Raw genomic sequence first — 23,727 nt, forward strand, 5'->3', positions numbered from 1 at the left:
ATTTGCCATTAGCTCAGAGATTTTTCCCTTCCCTTTCCTGTTGAGGTGAAGGCCATGCCTAATAAAGTCCCACCTGCTGATAGAATCAACAGGAACCACACCGATATGAGACTCCATACCTGATCCAAGCAGCTCTTCCACCTCTAAATTAACTCTCCTAACAGAAGAGTTTAAATTAGGCTGGCTATGGCACGTCAGAAGAGACACAAGCCCAACACCAATATGTCTTGTTGCTGAAGCTATCTTTACCAGGTCATGATCAACTGAATAATTATAGTTCCTATCGATGCTGTTACCCACACCACCCACTACTACCATGGTGTCTTCCTTAGTGAAGTCTTTGCAAAGTGAACCTGTATCCTTTATCACCTGACCCAGACTTGCACTATGTTTAAAAAAGCTTGTGATCTGGTAATCTGACCCTAGTTCATTCTGCAACAAGTTGGCCAACTCCTCTACCATGTGAACTACCTAACAACAAAACTTTCTTCTTCACAACATTTTCTGACTTCTTACTTTTCAAACTTTTTTTGGGAGGTTGTTGTGTCCTGTCTACTCCTACATCTAATTGTGGCTCATCAGTTTGCAAGCTATTGAAGGGCTGGGATTACGTTGGTGTGCAAAAGACTCTTATAACATTTACCAGTGATGGCACAGGTAACACGACCCACAGAACTCACCTCCTTGAAAAAAATACTGCCCTGTGATAAATGATGTTTTCAACCCGCACCAGAGTCACCTTTGAAGACTAAAGTAGCACCAGCTCATGTGCGTGTGGATTTACCATTGCCAATATTCTGCAATTCTGTATATTAACATTTTCTACATGATGGAAATGGACTGTCTGTCCAGAGAATGTTCCATGGTCATTCATTATCCACTTTCATGCAAGCAAGAAATTCCAGAGCAAACATTTGTTCTGCTGGTGGGTCAGCAGGAAGCAAATTCTGAACATGGGTGATTTTGTATGGATAGCAAAGCAGGATATTTCATAGGATCTTATGCTCTATCTTCACAGGCACGTCCAATGTTATGGCCATTCCCCATGTATTGCATGTTTGCACATCTCCACTTAATCCCTCCTGCAATGCTGTGGCCACACCTTTGACAGATGTTGAGTCAACTGTTTTCCTTCCTCTTGACACACTGCACTTCAAAAAACCTGTCTTTTTGAATTTCATAATCATTTCCTCCAGACCCTTAGCAGACATCGGAGCAATACCTTTTCATGCCCTTGATCATGTGGAACTTCTGCAGGACTACTGGTGCACTGGCAGCCTTCTTGTTTAAGAGCTTTACCAGCAGTGTGTGATACTTCATGGAGTCAGTCATGCTGGGCATCTTAGATGCAAAGTGAAGAACAGCCATGTACTGCATCCAAATTTGATGTCATTCTGAGCATTGGTTCTCTATCTAGAGCATTTTGAAACAGGAACTTTTAATTATGGACACCCTGTATGTTAAGTGTTACATTTAGGAACAGAGCATTATCACACCTAAATATGCCTACAAGGAACAAACAAATATAACTCATATTTTAAAAATTCAATGAGAGGATCTTAGGTGCTAGTCATTCACTGAATGTGACCTCAATACCTGTTAAATAAGTATCACATTTATTGCTAACCATGAATAAACAAAATGTTGATTCTCTAGGAAAACTGTGATTTGTGTTGGATTTCTTCACAAGTATTTGGCTACAGTCACAGAAAATGAGTAGTGCATAAAGTATGAACACATTTCATTATGTTGTCTATCTGATTGTACTGAGAGTTATCATGGGATAAAATCAACAGATTTAAAGTGCTGTTTTCATGTTTCATGGCAATGTAATTTGGCATGGAACAGTGGGCACTCATCAGCTGATGCTGTTCTGTAGCCACGATACTATTTACAAACAAATGTCACAACAAGTAAGAACAGTTAAGTGTTTAATTTACTGTTAAAATCATATAAGAAATAAAAAAACTAGCCGTGTATTAGAAGAGAATGAGGAGGGATATGGACAATGTCTTGTGAAACCAAACTAACATTTTAGAAATGTGATTCAGAAGCTTAAATGAAGTCCTAAACCATGATGATCACATGGAGATTCCACTCCAGCTCTTCCCCAATACAAAACTACTGTCTCAACAGGGTACCACTTAGTGTAAAATATGCTTTATCATCAGTTTTACTCTTATCAGAGTGTTGTTTCATCCTCTGTTCATTATCTGTAACCTTCCTACAATAGGTCTACATTTCATCTACATGGATACTATGCAAATCACACTGAAGTGCCTGGCAGAGACATACGGTATCCTTTTGTGGTGTCGATAGGTCACACCGACCACGTAAAGTATGATCTTTGAACTCTAACTGCTCTGACGAGCCACCATGTTAATGTTCCAGTCAGCCTTTGTATCTCATACAGTGTACAGGTGTATCTTTCTTTGTGCTGAAATATATGTATGTATAGATGTATAGTCATTTCTGGGAACAGTTTGTTGTGTATACAGTTATCTGTATTCCCATTTCCCACATTGGTGATCCCGACATTTCTACGTCTACCGTGACTTCCACGCCGGCCATGTGGAATCAACAGGTTTTACGTTTGATGCCATGGCTGCCTCACCAAACATTTTATACAAGGATTTGGAGGCTCAGCTACTACTACCACCAGGCCACTCCAATCCCCTGCCAACGGTTGTTTTGCCGCTAACGGACAATGATTCGTGATATCCAATGAAGTTCACCTCAAACTTTGCAGCCCTACAATGATCAAGTGTTATGCCGTTACCTCAAACAATGGACTCTGGTTTCATGTCGCCGGACTGTGCACACCAACATGTGAAATGTGAAGTTGATGATTTCTAGAATCGTGTAACAATGATCGCTCATGTAGTGTTCAAATGGACCCATATTTGCAAATGTGCTTTTATCCTATACACGCCCCAACATTGGTTACAGTAGTGCTGTCTACAATGCCGCTCTTTGTGCAAAACGCACACGCGGTCAACTGCTATCAAGCTACGCCAGTTTTGGATTCCTCACAATTTAATAATGGACATTTTTATACATCAAGTTCGCCAGGCTCAACCACCAGATCTGTCACCCAGTTTCTCGACCACATGGGTTCGAGCACACCCGATGACGATTCACCATCCAGGAATGTTGTACCACAACAATGTGACTGCCAGCAAGTTTCACCAGTGATTTATGGTCCCATCACATGGGGTGGGTTTCCAATGTGCACAGAAAACTCTCACTGTTGCCACATCAAGTGCCAAACCATAAACCCCTGTCTTCTCTTTCTGATGATTCATCACTGCAGTTCATAGATTTCCCAAGCATGTCGTCATCAACCCCATGCACAGGTTTTGATGACATTTCATCTACTGGAGAGACCTGTTCCCCAACTATCAACTTGTGCTGCAATGTACCACCTAACCACGTCAACGAAATGTCAATTGTCGCTTTCGATGACCGTGTGCTTGTGCTCCTTACAGACACTGTAGACTCAACACTCAATGAGGAACTAGATTTCAAGGTAGTGCATATCCTGTCCCTCCCCCAAGAGTGCAATCCATCAAGAGTTCATGCATTCATCTCCTCAGATGGCTCGATCTGCATAGGAGCAGGCACGCTTGCACGCCGCACCCTTCCCCACACCTGTACTTCCGGGCCGGCCGGCACATAATCAGCCCCCACTGGCTGTCTGATATGATGTGGACCTGCAGCCCATCACCGCACCTTCGTACGCCGCCCTGACTGAGATGGAGCTTCCAGTTGTGCGCTTGCCACCTCACACTACTCACTCCAATGCTGACACGACCTCCCCCCAGGCCTCATGGGCCATACTACAGGGAAGTGGAGGGGGGGCTGTGTGGTGTCGATAGGTCACATCGACCACATAAAGCAAGATGTTTGAACTCTAACTGCTCTGACGAGCCACCATGTTAATGTTCCAATCAGCCTTTGTACCTTGTACAGTGTATACGTGTCTCTTTCTTTGTGCTGAAATATTTGTATGTACAGACATTTCTGGGAACAGTTTGTGGTGTATACAGTTATACGTATTTCCATTTCCCATACTTTCTTTACATCAGATATGATATTAATTTACTACTTTAGCATTTTAATCCCTTTTGCTGTACATTATTTACACATTGTTCCACTCCTGTACCATGCTGTGCCATGACAGTTTGAGCCAGTAAGCAAATTAATCTTTTCAAGCCAATAATACTTCCATTTTAAAGATATCTTCTGTTCTTCACTTTTATCAATGTCTATTAAAACACCATTGTTCAGCATTAATCTTTTTTTCATCCCTATTTGTCAAATCTTGATTCTTACTTCTGTGCCCTTGATTTTTGTAACCATCTTTGCATAATAGTTTCCCTATCATAAATGCATAGTCATTTATTATTAGTTGTTCAAAAAACAAAAAGCTGCTGATTTTGGTCACTTTGCAATATTTTTGTTACATATAATTTCCATACTTCTAGTTTTTTTCATATGACATGAAATCCATATTAATGTAATGTATCAATGACTTCGTTTGTTCATATGGGCATCAAATGTAAAACACTGAAACACTGATGCAATATAAATCTTGTAAGATAGTATCAAAGAACATGAAAAAAAAAATTTAACACACATATTTAAATATAAATGTGATATGTTGCCTAAAATTAAGTAAAATTTGATAGTTACACAAGCCTGACAGAAAACGACACTTCACTTAAGTGTGTAAAAAAATAGCAAAGGTTGCACTTATCCAATACTGCCTCAGAACAACATACTACTCAGTCGCTCCAAAAACACAGGAAATTGATTTGAAATCATCTTTTTGTAAATGCCATGATTATTTCATTAAGGAAATATTAAACAATAAAATCAAAATCAGTAACATATTAGGTATGGAATCTATCCACCTTTACACAGTTATATTGCATCAAGTTTTATTAATATGATGGCATCACCACAATCGACACAAAAGAAACAAAGTAAACACCATATTTCTAATACAGTGCAAGATCACAATGTTTATCACACAGAGTGCCAAGCAATTATTGGAAACTGTAAAGTGATAAGGTCATCAAATGGATGTTCACAATTCTGTCGTGTAAGCTGTATGTGGATTCCAGGAATAAAGGAACAGAAGACCGTGTCATAGTTTTTGACAATTTTATTTAAAAATGAAAATATATATTGATATGACAAGAATTAAATCTCTGACCATATTACGTATAGTGACACACAAGCAATTAAGTAATAATTTTCAATGAAATACCTACATCTTCCACCTTAACTCAAACACTTTTCAGACAATATCATCATTCATGAAATGCTTAAGTTTTTACATTTAATCACCCATTTTTTAAAAATATAATAACACTGCAAATGAGACTTTCATTAACTTTCTTGCAGTTTCATTCATGTGACATGAAATAATGAACAACACTAAATTTTACAGAATATAAAGCTATCAGTGGGTAACATTCAATCCCACCATTAGTACCCGTATTAAGTGACAGTGAACTATCTGTGAAACATGTGTACACCACTCTCTCCTTGTATCCAGTTTCAAATGACAGCTGTTTTACAATAACAAAGAAACTATCACTTCAGCTAGGAAAGTTACTTATTCCAACTGCAAAATTTAAGCTATAATGAAGCAGAAGCTTAAACAACTTAGTCCCTGAATGACTGCATTAACAGAGAGAAGTTTGTTTTTTTGTATTTTGTTGTTATGTTTTCTAAAGTAACTGAAAGGGAAGATACATTAAAGCATTGTGCCTTCATTTATTGTGTTCTATTGTCATCAATCATATGTTAATCTGAAAAGTAATTGTTATTTGCCCTTCCTGAAACTATGCAATATGATGTAACAATAATTACAAATGCCTTCATGGTGAAACAATGTACAGCAAACTATTTTGTTTGGCACAACATATGGCACTCATAAAATCTATCCTGCAGTTAATTTCATAGCACCTTGATACTAGTGTTTTGTCACAACAACAGTAAATGTATATTCTTATATTTTTCAGGCATTCGGTTAGAAAATTATGACTTCAATAAGGAAGAAAACAAAACTTGACATCGTCTTCAAGAGATATTTGAGCATTAGGAATAACCTAATGGCCACAAATCAATCAAACACAACAGTAATTTCCATCACCAAATTGTCACAGAGAAATGAGAAAATCATCTGACAATGCCTCCAAAAAGATTATAATAAGTACATACTCACTTATTACATCTTAAAAAATGCTGTATAATCAATTCAAACAATTCAACTCACATATTAAGTATGTTTCTTGTAAGTGGTTCTCTAAGAAATCACATTTGTTCAGCCCAGTACTGACTTTGTTTTATTTTTTATTTATTAATCTGCTAGTTATCAGTTTATGAACTCCATCCAAAAATTATAGACCTGAGCATATTTTGCATGCAAACAAAAATTGACAAGCACTGTACAAACTGTGTCATGGGAGTTGAATATCCTGTGAGCCCTTATTAGTGCTATGTGCTCTTTTAACATATGATATAAGTACTACAGAAAATGGACATGTCTGACAAATGTTTTCATGCTACACCTATCAGTACCACTCATCTTATTTGATGGCTTCAGCACAGTGTGTGCGGTGGAGATAGAACTGCTATGTTTGGTCACTCCAATCTCGATCCACATACCTTAAAGAGTTTATCATGGAAATGTTTACACAAGTATTGATCCAAAAATAAGTATATGAAATGAGTATCGGAGGGATATCAAAATGGTCCATGCAGCCCTGCAGAGTGCTGCCTTATGCGTTCCGACTGTCCTTAAAACTGATAGCCTGCATTTTCAGCACCATTTGTAAACTGACACACTTTAAATCACAGAAGTTGGCATTACAGTGTGATATAGAAAGCTATTAAAAATATCTCACTGGAATTGCGTATTCATTATCTACATTTTCTCAGGTTACTAGACATGTCAGTAGTTAAGTTATTGTTCCTGACCACCTTACTATTTGTTTTTCTACAGTGAAGACATGAAGTGTAAATTTACTACTAGCCTAGACAACATAATAAACAATTTGACTGAGTGATTACTCTGGCAGGCAAGCATTGTCAGGAAACAGCCACCAGGTGGTGAGAGCATCACACTCTTACTTGTGGCATCAAACACAAGATGGCACTCTGTTCAGCGAAATTTGTGGCAACCTTGCCCAACTGCACGCAGTCCCAAGTTGCTTTCAACTAGTTGGCATCTGTACAACACAGCTGCTTCTGAGATACATGCTACTGCGGAACCGAGTCATCACCCCAAGTGCCTGTGAGTACAAATAGTCAACAGCCCATGTGACAGCATCTATCAGCAACCCCAGACACTTTGAAATACGAACTATTAGCAACAATAACTGTTTCAATAACATAGAATTTGTCATGAAAAGCTCCTAGGGAATCTTTATCAGAAGTGGTGCTTGCTACTGAGAACATAATTATAAATTTCTCCTAACAGCATAAGTGAATATTTGAAAATTTAAGCACAAAACTCAAATCACATTTTGTTTTTAACTTCATATGACAAGTTCATCCATAGCAGTGATTTTGAGAAAATAATGCAAAATAGATTATGAAAGGTAGAGGTAAACGTTGGAGAACTTGAAAGTTCATTTCCATCTCAATGAAACTGATCACCAGTAATGCAAACCAGAAGTAAAACCATGCATTGCTCAGCAAATGTACTGCTATTTTGTCTACACCAGTTTACAGTTTTACTTAGACACTTATGGCCCAAAACATGCATTCTTATATCTGCTGTTACTGATTACAGATACAAAGAAACCATTAGTATGGCTTAAAACTATTAAATATAGCTTTATAGACTCCAATGTTTATGGCACACTTACATGGCATGGTAACTAGAGATTTACAACTACTTAAATGTTCTTCCTGCTCTTTCATTGTGAAGCTCACCAACTCACATGAATCTGAACTAAAAATTAACTATCATATTATTACAAAAAGGGCTCATACTTAAATATGAATTTAATGCAGTTGTATACTTAGAAAGGCAATTATGCTCCACATAATAATCACACTGACATCATCATCATCATCATCATCATCACATAACATGAGACTTAGAGAGACGTTTCAGTCCTCTGACAGAGAGAAATTTATAGAGCCAAGGTGGTGTGCTGGATACAATTGATGCCTGCAAAATAAATGTTAAAAACCTGTAAGTAAAACATCTTAGATACATACAGTTTATTTTCACAATTCTCCAAAATTACAACTTGTTAAAAAAAACAAAAAAAAACAGTGAGATATCAGGTGTCCTGAATAGCAAACACCAAAGCAGGGGAATGTTAGGTACAATTGGGTACGATGTATGGATGGTGAACAAATCAGACTGAAATACATATTTTGTTAAAGCTGTTTTTCCCACAAAGATTGCAAACTAGTCATGGCAAGCTGTGTTTATTCTTACTGTAATACGAAGGGATCAGGACATTAAATTTTTAATAAAGAATCACCAATATAAATTTTTACGTCTCTCTCTCCCACCCTCCCTCCCCCTCCCTCCCTCTCTCTCTCTCTCTCACACACACACACACACACACACACACACACACACACACACACACGTTTCCAACCATGAACTGAGACCATACATTGGATACACACACACACACACACACACACACACACGCACACACACACACACACACACACACACGTTTCCAACCATGAAATGAGACCATACATTGGATACTACAATACTGAAACAGATCAGTTGTTGGATACTTGAAGAATTTTTTGCTGTGTTCATCGTATGTTTTGAAGTTCAGTTGTTGGAATATACATTATGTAAAATTCTCACACAAAGAAATAAACATCTACACTTATACGCTCATAACGATCAGCTTATATTGTTGTGAGTTTATAAAGGAACAAATTGTTTTTGATGAACTGCAATTACAAACTGTTTGGGAATATGAATAGACATACAAAAAACATTTTGGCAGTCAATTTAGCTGTGGCTTATACTTGATTTACTTCTGTGATGACTACATCATGTGTAATAAACTGAAAATCGGCCCAAATTATTGCAAAACACAAATCGATACATAATCTGATGAAAGATCTAGCTTGAAAAGTTACATAATTATATGTTATGATCTTTTGATAATTTATACCTATTACAAAACATAGAAAATGGTTTATACACAATGCATTTTGAATCATGCTGGAGGTATTGTGTTGGGTTATAACTAGGTTTATCATATTTTTTGGGCCCAACCCAGGATATATTACAATATTTTTTTGGCCAACCCACGTTTGAAATTACTTCAAAGTATTAACAGTTTACTGAAAGATTAAATTTTATTTACTCAGCTGTATTTTTCACTAGACATGACTTTTCAGAAATGGTTTGCGTACAATGTGGACTGAACAGTCAGTTTCTAAAATAGGTGTATCTATATCATTCTGCACCTTTATGAAGACATTTTCATGTCCCTTTCTCTTCACACCACCAAAATTACTGTTTGTGTTATCAGTAGTATAACAAATCAATTTTTCTTCCTTTTTGTTCATACTGCAAAAGACACCAAGTCAAGATTTGAGCAGTTTCACCTGTTACTCAATTGAAAATTTAAAAATTTAGCTTGAATTCCATACTCCAGACAGAAGTATCTTTAAAAAAATCTAAATAAGCTTTATTTCACTGCCTCTTGAGGTTCTGTTGAATCTGAATTTGTCTGGCAGTGTGTTGTGAAAAAGTATCCTCTTTAGTAGCACATTCCAGATCACAATTCCCATTTTTGGCTTTAAATAAATATCCTATGTTTGGTGAAGCTGTAGCAGTAACAGCACTCCTATGTTTAGCTGTTTTCACATGGTCTTTAGTGTCACTCTGTCCTTTACATTCAACAGAAAATTTTCCAGTACAAAGTGTGCAAAAAACTTGTTAATTGTTATTGTCATTACACAATCTCAAAAATTTATATTCCTGTTGCAAATTAACAACAAACACACACCATCTTTTGCCCATTGCTAAACAATGAGACACAAAGGAAATAGAGATAAAATGGTCCAAAAACATGCAGACAAGTTACTTTGCATACAAAAACAACATAAACACACTGCTCTAGTTGTGTTGCCAAATGACTAACAATAAGTGAAAAATTGTGGTGGAAATGGTAACTATGCCTCCCCATCAATGCCAGTACTTGCTCCAAGGTCGGCCGAGAGACGCTCGGCTGTAAGAGAATTTTTAAAAACATGATGTCGAACATAAAGGTCTAAAATTAAAAAAATCATTGCCAATCATAAAATTCTTAAAGCAACAACATTTTTGCAACCCTAGACATTACTCCAGACAGCACTAAACAACCGGACCATCCTGGCTAATCCCAAATGTACTGTAAGGCTGAAACTTCCTGGCAGATTAAAACTGTGTGCCCGAGAGAGACTTGAAGGTCCCGAGTTCGAGTCTCGGTCGGGCACACAGTTTTAATCTGCCAGGAAGTTTCATATCAGTGCACACTCAGCTGCAGAGTGAAAATCTCATTCTGTACTGTAAGGCTAGTTATAACCCAACTATTAAATACATAAATTGCATCTATCTCAAATCCAAATTTTAAAACACACACTGAAAATATAAAATCTGGAAAGTGACTTTCAAAGAAAAACAAATATTAAAGTGTTTCAAAACAACTGGCAACATCAGAACAGGAGGACTAAATTATATTTCCATAGTTATTGATCATTATGAAGAACTGGAGATATCATGTGAAAACTACTGATATATTTTCATAATTATCATAAAGCTGATCAATTATTAGTGATCTGTGAAAAGAGATTAAAATGTAATAGTTGTATTGATCTTCGACAAGTGCACCATGGTTAGCACTAAGAACCAGGAAGGATATAAGCTGATGTGATATGCTAGTAGACTGATTAGTTGTTTAAATGCCTCTTTCTTTAGTCATGCAATTGAACTAGCCACCTCATATGTAAATGGATTGACTACCCTTTCAGTTTCATATTCTTGTTCCATTTCAGTTTGAATGTCAGTACGTATCCCTAGGTCAGTATTTATGTCATCGTCAGGAAGATGTTTTGCAGCAAGAATTCTGCAGTACCCCTTCATCCTTTTGTCAGTGTACCACCACCTTGTGTCAGGGTAGCCAAAACCAATGGGCTTTTGACCTTTTCTGTCAAAATTTTATAAGAGGCTCCTCATGTATTGTCTTGTAACTGTCACTGTATATAGGTGTCCTATTGGCGTTTTTTGGTCTTGAGTATAGTAGTCCTACATAGTTATTTAGTCTCTCTGTATGTTTGCAGTCTAACCAGTCTTTCCCTAGCATTGTTTGCTTGCTGATAATATTTACATGTTTGTCGTGTTCTTTTCCTTAGTTCCGAAAGTTCATGAGTCCATTGCATTTTTGAAGTTTTGTTTATGTGTTGTATTGACCTTAATTGTGCATTTTGTATTAACTCTCTCAGTTTATGTATATTATAGTCTACACTACCAGTAATGTCTGATAGCAGGTAGTTCGAGATTATCTGTCACAGACTATCCCAGTCTGCTTTATTCAAGAGAAATCTATTATATGTTGTTGTCTCTTCTACATTACAAGTTTGGATGTTAATCGTGATGACATTGTGATCACTTTGAGTGTAATCTTCATGAACTGTCCAATCTATTGCAAATCTCAGTGTGTTATTCTTTACTACAGATATATCAATATTACTGTGATGTCCAGTATGTATACAACAATTCGATGGTTGTCCACCCATGTTTAGAATATGCTGGTTGTTTTCATATATTGTATCATTGACTATCCTACCTCTTTCATTTGTTTTGTTTGAGTGCCATAACACTGATCTAGAGTTTATGTCTGCACAAATGAGTAAGTTTTTGTGTATCAAATATTGTGCCACATTTGCAATCAGTTGCGTATAAGGATAAATGCCATCTGAATATTGGGCATACAGTGAGGATATGACCCATTTTGTATACCCCCATTTAAGTTCCACTGTGACTAAGTTCTTTTTACTGTATTGGCTTACTTTGGTTACAATGGTTTCTGTTTAGTACAATAAATGTCATCAGAGTGAAGTCGCCAGTCAGGGTGATGTTCCAGGTGGAAGGTCTATGAGCTACCCAGCTCTGGAGTATGGTTCCTGGAGACATTCAGTACTCACTAACATACTCCTACAGGCATTCAGCTGCATTACTCTCATAGTAAACATCTAGTAAAGATGTAGTCATTGAGGAAGGATTTGTTATGGTCAAAGTAAATTCTACCACGAGCACGAACTAAATCTTTATAAATTTTCTCTAAATTTAACTTCCAGAATGATTTATACACACCTTTTGTTAGCAACTCTTCTACTGCTTTCACATCAGTAGGTATATTTTCTGATCACAAAAGTATCCTATCTGTCTGTTCTGTTGCTGGGAAACAGATTTTATCACCCTGTAGATTGGTTAGCCTAACAAGCAGTCTCTGTGTTGTCTGTAGGTTCTCTTTAATCTCCATCCTAGTTAACTGCAGATTTTCCTCTAGTTTGTTGTAATCTATCATGGGGTAAGAAAGTGGCATTTCAACTTGTGTACTTTTACTTACACTTGATTTGGACTGGAATTGATATAACTCAGGTGTAGTTGAGGTCATTGTACACGTAGTTGTATCCTGTACTCTCACCTCCTCCACACTTGTCTGTAAGTAACCTCCTGAATCAAATTTTACTGGCTTAACACTATCCTTGCACCTAGTTGTATCATATTTGTATTTAACTTCTTTTTTAGATGGGTCTGCTACGGATTTATTTTCATTTACAGATGGCTTATGTATTAAGTGATCACTAAAGTTATTGGGTGTGCACTGTAATTGATTAGTCCATTCTGAACTTACAATGTCATCATAATCATGAACATAATTTACCCATAAAATTGTTCATGCACTCATAGGCAGATAGTTCCTCTGCTATAGTTTGAACTTTATTTATAATGCTTGACTCTGTCAATGTCTGCATGGTCATATCATCTATATAATCAGTAACTTCAGAAAATTTTGACTTAATTTCTTCTGTTGAAGATGTAAGTGAAGTGGTGTCCACTCTGTGTAATGATTTGTGTTCCTTTTGTTGTTTCCATGCAGTGACTCTTCACCATGCATGCATTCTTGTAGAGGGTGATTTGTATTTCTTTCTAAATTCTTGAGTTGTACTCTCTTTCAGATTGTTATGTATTTCGTCCTACTCATTCTTCAAATAGGTGTCCTTGGCGAAGCATCAACATGACAGTGATGTTCATTTTTTGTTCAATTTTGTGCATGTGCTTACATTTCCAACATCACACACATACATGCATGCATATTTGTGTATGTAATTTCTCTGAACTGGAGTGTGTGAATCATAGTGATGTTTATCAGAAGGCTGGCAGCTGGGACCCATGCATGTTGCATTCATTGTGCAATCTGCTGTGGTTATGCTTTAAGGTAATTTATGTGCAATAATGTCTGCTGACTCGAAAGAAAGTACGTTGAAATTTATAGATGATTACAGACAAAAAGATTGCTTGAATACAAAATTGATATGTGATGTCCTGAGCATTAAGTATTCTATAAAAAGTCTCTGACCACATTACTGTAAATAATAATTCTCAAAGTAAGAAAATGGAAGAGGAAGAAGAAAAAGAAGAAATAGTTTAAAAATTTATGAAAACTGCAGGCAAATATTCATATAATGCAACTTAATACCACAAGAACTGAGGAGCCTGATATCTGAAGAAAAAGTATGGGATATGTGAAGCTCCTATAAACTGCCAGAAACTGAAATTAAGGAGACTGATGATGCAGATAATACAAAACTGGGAAATACTAACTTCATTCTAGTGGATGCTGTGGTCTGTGAGATTCTGGAATTTGTTTAAGTCCGAGAGTGTTAATCTAGGTATAATCTTTTTTGAGTGAAGTTGTGTAACAGCTTTTATAAAATAAAATTCAAATCACGTATTGAAAGTCAATTAAATTTCACACAATGACTGAGAATGTCCTGTATTTCTCAGTTTCTGGAATAATCACTGACATGATTTGTTTCAAAATGTGAAATAAGCAGCTCAAACTGATATATAAGTTTGGTAAATAAATTGCCAGTAACCAGCTGACAACATATTATTGACAGCCTCTATCACTGCAGTTTCCCAAGCAGAAGATGTAAAATCTGGTTGTGATCTCTTGAAATCAAACAAAACATTGCAGTCACTTTGTATATCTCATATCTCTATTATTCACACATTTTTCACCCATATTCACCTTAGTGTTTTCTTTTACTGGCACCTTTCATCACAATAAATGCAGCATAAACTGCCAAGCAAAGGAGGGGATATGTAGCAGATTGCTTGAACAGTGAGGCTGTGTGTGGACACAAGAACACATGTGTACTTGCATTATTTCAACTAATTTTTGTGCATGCAGTTTTCTTCCTGTGCGTCAGCAATTGTGTACAAGGAAAGGGCCATCATGTAGACATACCTGTAGGGTCATGATCTCAACAACAGAGATCTAGATAGAGCCCTTAAAAGTGTCTACTTCAAACCCTCTTAGACCACTCCATAATGTTACGTATTTATGAGGAACCATTAGCATGAAACTGTTGCAGTTAAACTTAATGAACAGCACAATGGCAGCTACAGATATCAAAAGACTGTAGGAGGGACTGAGAGTGGACTCAATATGCCTCCAAGAACTTCACATCCATGCTAGACAATTGAAGTGTATTTGCTACGGTCATCACAGGGTAGCCTAAAGCCTTCACAGTAGTTGTAGTAAGCAATCTGAATTGGACTATCCTGAATGTTTCCAATCTTTGACCAATACACACAGTCACACTTGAAGTATCAGGGGGTCATGGTATGTTGACACTATCATTGGTGTATGCTCAGTTCTAACACGAAGTGTGAAATTATCTAGAGGATATTGGTAGAGCTGCTGGCAATGATATGAGGCACAATTTACTAATAATGTCAAATATAAATGCATGATCTGTGTCCTGGCATTGTGATCACAATGAAGAATATGGAAGATTGGTACAAGGTATGCTAGAAGACAATAATAATCCAATCTGGTCAAGCACCAGCCTATGAACTCAGGGCACGAGAGTAAAGCAACATCAATACTACTGTTTGGAAGTGTTGCATGAGATCAGCAATTGGTTGGCGTTACAAGGGCTTATTTCAACTAATTCTTGTGCATGTGCTTTTGTTTCCATGTGTCAGCAATTGTGCACAAGGAAAGAGTCATTGTGTGGACATACCTTTATGGACAGGATCTCAAGAATTGTATGGTATGTAATTCTAAATTAAGGCCACTAGGTACATTGTGTCAAAGACGTGAGGCACTAATGTGGAAGCTGAAAAAGGCTGATCAACTCTGAATGTGTCAGTTAACATCAGAAGGCAGTGTGGACTACAAAATTCATATCCTTATGCAAGAATTACTGGTGGAGCAGAGGAGGTTGATTCCACCAATAAAACAGCAAAATGAGAAGACTGCCACATGGACTCTGCAGCTAACAAAACTAACAAGATAAATGAGAACTGCTAGAACAGTGTACATATATGCCATTCTGGTGGTGGATGGACAACAGAGGCTAGAACAGTAAAGAATAATTAAGGACCACAACAAAACAGTGCTGTCCAAACAAGAAGAGACTCCCAGGAAAAGTATTTGCACATTCCATTTCAAGTAGATATCTGGGACAGACACTACAAACTCCTGGCTGAACTTGTCAAAACACCTATGGTATTGGCTATGCTATGGATAAATGACATCAGTTCCTCAAGGGGATGGTGGGATACAGCAAAATATCTGCTGTATGAACTCCTCTCAGATGATGACCCAGTTCTGATAAACAAGAATGAACACAATAAGGGCCATACTAGATCAGATTACAACACTGATACAGTAATTTACTTTTACATGCAAAAGTATATTGCAGCGGTTCTGATCAAATTAAAGAAGGAAAAACACATAGGCCTGAAAGTATCCACTTCCTTAACATTTAAACTAAATTAAATGTTGTAATGGGTGAAGGGGGGAGGGAGCTAGTATCTGAATGATAGAGGACCAAACATCAGTATCACCATCACCCCCCCCCCCAAAAAAAAAAAAAAAAAAAAAAAAAAAAAAAAAAAAAAAAAAAAAAAAAAAACAGAACCTCTCAGAATATAAGTCCTACTGGCCTACTAGCCTTGTAAATATCCTTGTTAAGGTCCAGGAACATCTGTGTGAGCAACTCCAAGCACACAGGAAGCTTCCTGGACTTAGCCAGTGTCAATTTGGTTTCAGACAGGATAGATTGATAGACATGAGGCACTCGACATAACAGACAAATATGCAATGGAAATTACGACCAACATTGAATGTGCCTTTGATAATTTTTGGGAACCTGTGCTGTTCATGTGACAGAGAGAGGTACAGGTACCTACTTCACTCCATAGCAGCTTTTTTTATTACTGCAAGTGGTGAGCGGTGGAGAGGCCTGAGGGAAACCAGGAAGTGATTAAAAGTATCACAAAGGGATGCTCACAGAGGTCCATCGGTAGACGTGTCTTCTAGGATCTCATGACAGAGCCTCTCCTCAGTTTTATGGACAGGGACACATTGAGGCAGACGGGACAGCGGAGTGTGCTGACAATCTTCTAGTAGCAGTTTCTATGAACACCAGAGTGGTTCTTGAGAATAAAGCCTGCAGTTTGATGGAGTAAGCAAGGAAGTGATGTGAAGGAAACAAACTAATGATTGCAGTACACAAAACTACCTACACTGACTTAGTACATGTCGTGGGATAGTGGGGCACAGACAGCACAGGTGTATTGTATGTACATCACATGCTCCCTGTATCCGATGCAGTTGTATAAGATACCTTCTGAGGACAAACTCCAATTAAAAAATTGGATGGTAACTAACCTCGCATAAGAAATGGGACAATACTGATAAGGGCCAATAAGTTTAATCTCTCTTCCTGAACATCTGGGGAAAGGCTGAAAATGTACCATAATCAATCCTAATTGGAACACAGTACATCTTTTGACAGGACATGATACTTATTACAATCATCTTGAATGACTCAAGCTCAGACAGAGATATCGGAAAATGGGGAGATGAAGGAACTTCATAACATGTTGCTTTCCACTGTACACTATTTAACACCTCTAGACAGAACATTGCTTTGCATGCGATCTATACATGACTGCAACAGACCTTGAAAACTGGCGCATAATTAATTACCTAGGGATAAAAATTTCAAACAGACTGCTAGTAAAATACAAGGAAATCTGTCATCGTGGTTTTCCCAGGGTGTGACAGGTGCAAAATAGGGAGTATGGTGCTATAGTGAGCACAAGTGAAGAGGGAGTGTCACACAGTATAAGTGAAGTGTTCAGTGATGACGTTTTGTGTGTATGGAGATCATACCTTGAAGTGTTGTTGGCACACCTGGCACAGGTCAAACATTTGGCTTTAGATAACTACTAACATTAGTGTTATAGTTGTAGTAACAGTAGCTGTAGGATAACTGCGATGGAAAATTCCACTCTAACTTTATAATGCAGCATAATATTTATCATTAGTTCAAACAACGGCTCTGTAGAGCAGCAAAGGCTCTACATCTTTAGAACTATATTCAAGTGAACAAAAACAGAATGTAGGCAACTTGCTATGGGGAGTAGACTAGACATATCTGCTTTACCAACGATTAATTTGATATGGTCATTCCATTTTAAATCACTCCTAATACCTACTCCCAGATAATTTATGGAATTAACTGCTTTCAGTTGCTGACCTGCTATAACGTAGCTAAATGATAAAGGATCTTTCTTTCTACGTATTCGCAGCACATTACACTTGTCTACATTGAGATTCAATTGCCATTCCCTGCACCATGCATCAATTTGTTGCAGATCCTCCTGCATTTCGGTACAATTTTCCATGGTTACACCCTCTCGATATACTACAGCATCATCGGCAAAAAGCCTCAGTGAACTTTCGATGTTATCCACAAGGTCATTTATATATATTGTGAATAGCAACGTCCCTATGACACTCCCCTGCAGCACACCTGAAATCGCTCTTACTTTGGAAGACTTCTCTCCATTGAGAATGACACGCTGCATTCTGTTATCTAGGAAATCTTCAATCCAATCACATAATTGGTCTGATAGTCCATATGCTCTTACTTTGTTCATTAAACGACTGTGGGGAACTGTATCAAACACCTTGTGGAAGTCAAGAAACACAGAATCTACCTGGGAACCCATGCCTATGGCCCTCTGAGTCTCGTGGACGAATAGCTCGAGCTGGGTTTCACACAATCGACTTTTTCAAAACCCATGCTGATTCCTACAGAGTAGATTTGTAGTCTCCAGAAAAGTCATTATACTCAAACATAATACATGTTCCAAAGTTCTACAACTGATCGATGTTAGAGATATAGATCTATAGTTCTGCACATCTGTTCGACGTCCCTTCTTGAAAATGAGGATGACCTGTGATCTTTTCCAATCTTTTGCTCTTCTAGAGACCTATGGCACACCGCTGCAAGAAGGGGGCAAGTTCCTATGCATATTCTGTAAAAAATCAAACTGGTTCCCATTATATGCAGTGGCCTTTCCTCTTTTGAGCGATTTTAATTGTTTTTCTGTCCCTCTGTCATCTATTTTGATATCTACCATTTTGCCATCTGTGCAACAATCTAGAGAAGGAGCTACAGTGCAGTCTTCCTCTGTGAAACAGCTTTGGAAAAAGACAATTAGTATTTCAGCCTTTAGTCTGTCATCCTCTGTTTCGGTACCATTTTGGTCACAGAGTGTCTGGACATTTTGTTTTGGTCCACCTACTGTTTTGACATAAGACCAAAATTTCTTAGGATTTTCTGTCAAGTCAGTACATAGAACTTTACTTTCGAATTCATTGAATGCCTCTCGCATAGCCCTCCTCAAACTACATTTTGCTTCGTGTAAGTTTTGTTTGTCTGCAAGGTTTGGCTATGTTTATGTTTGCTGTGAAGTTCACTTTGCTTCTGTAGCAGTTTTCTAGCTCGGTTGTTGTACCACGGTGGCTCTTTTCCATCTCTTACGATCTTGCTTGGCACATACTTATCTAATGCATACTGTACAATTGTTTTGCACTTTGTCCACTGATCCTCAACACTATATGTACTTGAGACAAAACTTTTGCGTTGAGCTGTCAAGTACTCTGAAATCTGCTTTTTATCACTTTTGCTAAACAGAAAAATCTTCCTACCTTTTTTTATATTTCTATTTACGGCTGAAATCATCAATGCAGTAACCACTTTATGATCGCTGATTCCCTGTTCTGTGTTAACTGTTTCAAATAATTCAGGTCTGCTTGTCACCAAAAGGTCTAATATGTTATCGCCATGAGTCAGTTCTCTGTTTAACTGCTCAAGGTAGTTTTCAGATAATGCACTCAAAAAAATTTCACTGTATTCTTTGTCCCTGCCACCCGTTATAAATGTTTGAGTCTCCCAGTCTATATCTGGTAAATTAAAATCTCCACCCAGAACTATAACATTGTTGGGAAACCTACTCGAAATATTTTCCAAATTTTCCTTCCAGTGCTCTGCCACAACAGCTGCTGAGCCAGGGGGCCTATAAGACATCCAATTACCATGTTTGAGCCTGCTTTAACCGTGACCTTCACCCAAATAATTTCACGTTTTGAATCTCCATCAATTTCCTTCGATACTATTTCACTTTTTATCACTATAAACACGCCTCCCTCTTCAGTGTCAAGCCTGTCTCTGTGGTATACATTCCAATCTGAGTTTAGAATTTCATTACTGTTGACATCTGGTTTCAGCCAACTTTCTGTCCCTAGTACTATGTGGGCATTGTGACCGTTTATTCATGAGAGCAGTTCTGTGACCTTTCTGTAGACATTCCTGCAGTTTATTATTACCACATTAATATTGTTATTCCCTGTTGTGTTTTGCCTACTACTACCTTGTCACGTCTCAGGAGGTGTCTTGCGTAGTGGTCAGGAATAGACACCAAGACAGAATGCCGAGATAGCACAACATAGCAGGTTGTATCCCCACAGCCCTCCTCAGCTTCGGCCAACCCTATCAGTCCAAGAGGCGCCTTGCAGCTTGGCTATGTGGGTCCATTCTCTACAAAAGGTGACTTATCAAGGCGAATAGGCCATCAAAGTTTCCTTTCGTCATCTGCAAGAAGTTTGGCAAGCCATAGGCCACAATCTTACAAGTGACACAGATGCTCATTATCAAAGGCCCTCCTTGCACTTCCAAGATCCAAACCTGGTAACAGTTTATGTCAAGCAAAATTTTGCAAAATCTGTCCCTAAAAGCAAGAGAGACCACATGAGACTAAGAATCTAATGGTGAATGAGAGAATGATATGGACATTAAAGGCATACATGCATACATTTTCCAAAATGTTAAATCAAACTAATTTTTATCTTTTGCTGTGGTACAAGGATCCATATTAGAAATTTCTCTAATTCTGTTTTTGAGTACACATAGAATGCTGTTAATCGGACACTTCAACCTGGTGGAAATCCTCCACCTGATTCAGACAGCACCTCAGGTTTTCAGTCAGTACTACCACACCTTATACAGTTCCAGACTGGGTCCGTACATTCAGGTGCACAACGGGATCTACACTCAAATCATGGTCCATCTTTCCAGCTGCCATACATTCATGATCTCCACTGAGAGAGGACAACTTCAGCAGTTGAAATAAAAGGTAACATTTCAACAACTGCCACATTCAACTACTCATTAACATGGGGAGACCAGACTCCACAGCCAACATCCTATACCTTCATACCTCTAGCAGCACCATAGGATGTGGTGTTGTCCACTTGGCTACAACAATCCATGCTCTGTACAAGACTCAGTCCCATTTCTGATGTCACAGGCTGCCATCAAGGAAGGTTACATAGAGATTCGCTCCTCAACTACTATAGCATCACCGACGCCCATGTACATTGTAAAATAACTTTGTCAAAGATCTTTTATAAAAAGATGTTTAATAAAATATTCAACAGTGTATAGGGAAGCTTTACGATATCTTTTATAAAATTTAGAGTGTGGTCTTCACTTTTATAAGACTATTATCACTGATCTTTGACAGTATAATACTGGCACAGGCAAGCTAAGCATTCCCCATAGCATATTATAAGCATTAAAGTCTCCTGCAAGTAGGAGTAGCTGACGGAGTTGTGAAGTAAAGTCTGAGTGAGCCTCTATTGAGAGCTTCATTGCATAACATTACTTGGAATGAGCAATTTTATGGCAACTGCTTCAACAACTATCAGGAGAGGGAAGGGACTGGAATTTTATGTGTAATTCAAATAGATGGGCACTGTCCATTTATCCATGTCTCCACTGAGGCATCCGTTCATTGGAGCTACATACAATGAGAATAGAAGCATTCTAACATTTAAAATGCTTCATGTGTAGGCTTAAGTACAGTAGCATGGACTGCACTAACAATTTCATTCCCTCCATATGTGCACTGATACTATGCACTTTCCACTGAAAGATTTCTTTTCTTAGATTTGGAAAATCCAGGTCAGATTATAGTATGCATTAGTCACCCTTAGTTCTTGGAATGTTGTTTGTGTCTCATAGCATGTGTGAATATACTACATCTCTCATGCTTTACCTGATCTTCACATCACACAGTGGTGTGCCCGAATTTCTGGCACTTTCAGTACTCAGTAGATCATGGAGATTGGAATTATGGTGATACTTTCAGTATGAGAAATAAAGCTTTTACATAATTTTCCTAACTGTTAAATCAAACTAATTTTTGTCTTCTGCTGTGAAGAATTTTGACAGAAAATTCATTGTGCAACTGTAAAGTAATGGAATACTGTGCCCCACATTGAATACAGTCAGTGATATTAATGCAGTCACAGAGTACATTGAATATTTCAGAGATTATACAACACCATATGGTGGTATCATCAACACCCAAACCATGGCATCTGTTGCCATGCTGCTGCAGATCACATGTCACTGTATCAGTGGTAGCACTAGTCATTCACTGAAGGTGTGTAAATTCTGCTTTCTGACTTTGTTGGTAGCGGAGTAAACTATATTGATTATTCATGCATTACACTATTTGTAGTACCTTCATTCACAAAAACACACATACAAAAAAATTCTTTGCATCAACGTCTGTTAAAATTGCCTAAAAAAGTAAGTCACTGTAACACACAGTGAACTCCAATGGGAACAAATTTTCCACTGCAAACAAAATATCATTGCCAAGTGGATCAGATCATATTGGATAATGAAGGTACACAATTAGAACTAATATATCTCATGCTAATACATTTGAATACTACTTAATAAGCTGTAGCTACAATAGTGACATATTTCAACACAGATGTGAGCAGCATCTAAAGTGTGATGACATTAATAGCACTGTCCACACCAAGTATAAACCAGATACAAAACACATAAGTAGTTACTATATGGACTATATTACTACTGATACCTTTATTATCCATATTTGATGCACCCACTTATAACAAATTGTTCTGTGTAATAGACTGCTTGTGAAAATGGGCAGAGCCCAAAACTAGTCAGCCAATAAATAATTAGCAGCTTTTCAGGAAACAGTCAAAATGTCTTTTTTTCAATATTTGAGAGCTGCAAGATGTAACTTCCTTAAAACCTTTATAAGTGTAATATAAATGCAAAGCTGACCTGTTCTGCAACATTGCAGGTGGTCATAGTTATGACCTATGGATCAAGCGAATAACTAACTTCACCTCATCACACGATGTTGAATGCCTTAAGAACATTTACACTACTGTAATAACCCTGGCAGTTATGTTAAAATCTCAGTTCTGTGAGGCACATAATGCTCATCATGCCAGACAGTGGTTACTGAAGCAAACCTAGATGTTACAGTAATAAGAGCACTTAAATCTCTCAGCTTCTTGTATCCAGGAGTAAGAGAAAGCATTACAAACTAGCACAATATGTATACCAAAATTTCCAAATGTAGGAATGCCCAGGGGATCTCATTGACTCAGTCCTGTAACTGTCTCATCATATAGGTATTGTACCATTGTGGTTAGAGTGATAGATGAGCAGTGATACTTGCTAGTTATGAACAGTCATAGAGAGAGAGAAAGAGAGAGAGAGAGAGAGAGAGAGAGAGAGAGAGAGAGAGGGAGAGAGAGGGAGAGGGAGGGAGGGAGGAGGGGGGGGGGGGATTGGAAAATACAATGTATATTATTTTGCAGAAACATGCACAAAATGTCTATCTAGTTTGTGCAAAGACTTTAGTTCTGAACTTATTTGTGTTTCACTGTAGTATGGAAGCCTCCTATCAGTGACACTATATCTTCCCTCCCCCCTCTTGCCCCCCCCCCCCCCCCCCCCCGTTTCAATCACTCTTTGTACTCAACTGATTACGTAAATTTATAATCAACTTGGTTGCTGACCATGACTGTACTCAGCAGGAAGCACAGGGCACAGCCACCCCACCCCCTCATAATAAATATTATCTTTGTAAACCAAACTCAGATACTGTTACACAATGAAGATAGATATATCAATTCTGTACCAGTTTGTAGAAAGGCAGAACTGACTACTAATATGTTTACCAAGAAACATTTATTATGACATATCGAAAGCATTTCACCATTCACTGGGCAACCATTA

At 37.8% G+C, this 23,727-nt stretch overlaps 1 protein-coding gene across 1 annotated transcript in view; it reads right to left on the reverse strand.

Annotated features, from left to right (window-relative positions):
- Positions 1–5,155: 5,155 nt before the first annotated feature.
- LOC126299547 (hydroxysteroid dehydrogenase-like protein 1) overlaps positions 5,156–23,727 on the reverse strand; it is a 111,031-nt gene continuing 92,459 nt past the window's right edge. The window contains exon 6 of the mRNA XM_049991542.1: positions 5,156–8,194. Within this exon, the coding sequence (XP_049847499.1) occupies positions 8,105–8,194 (90 nt within the window). The 3' untranslated portion in view covers positions 5,156–8,104. The remainder of the gene's footprint in view (positions 8,195–23,727) is intronic.

Source organism: Schistocerca gregaria, chromosome X (genome assembly GCF_023897955.1).
Source record: "Schistocerca gregaria isolate iqSchGreg1 chromosome X, iqSchGreg1.2, whole genome shotgun sequence".
Taxonomy (NCBI): Eukaryota; Metazoa; Arthropoda; class Insecta; order Orthoptera; family Acrididae; genus Schistocerca; species Schistocerca gregaria.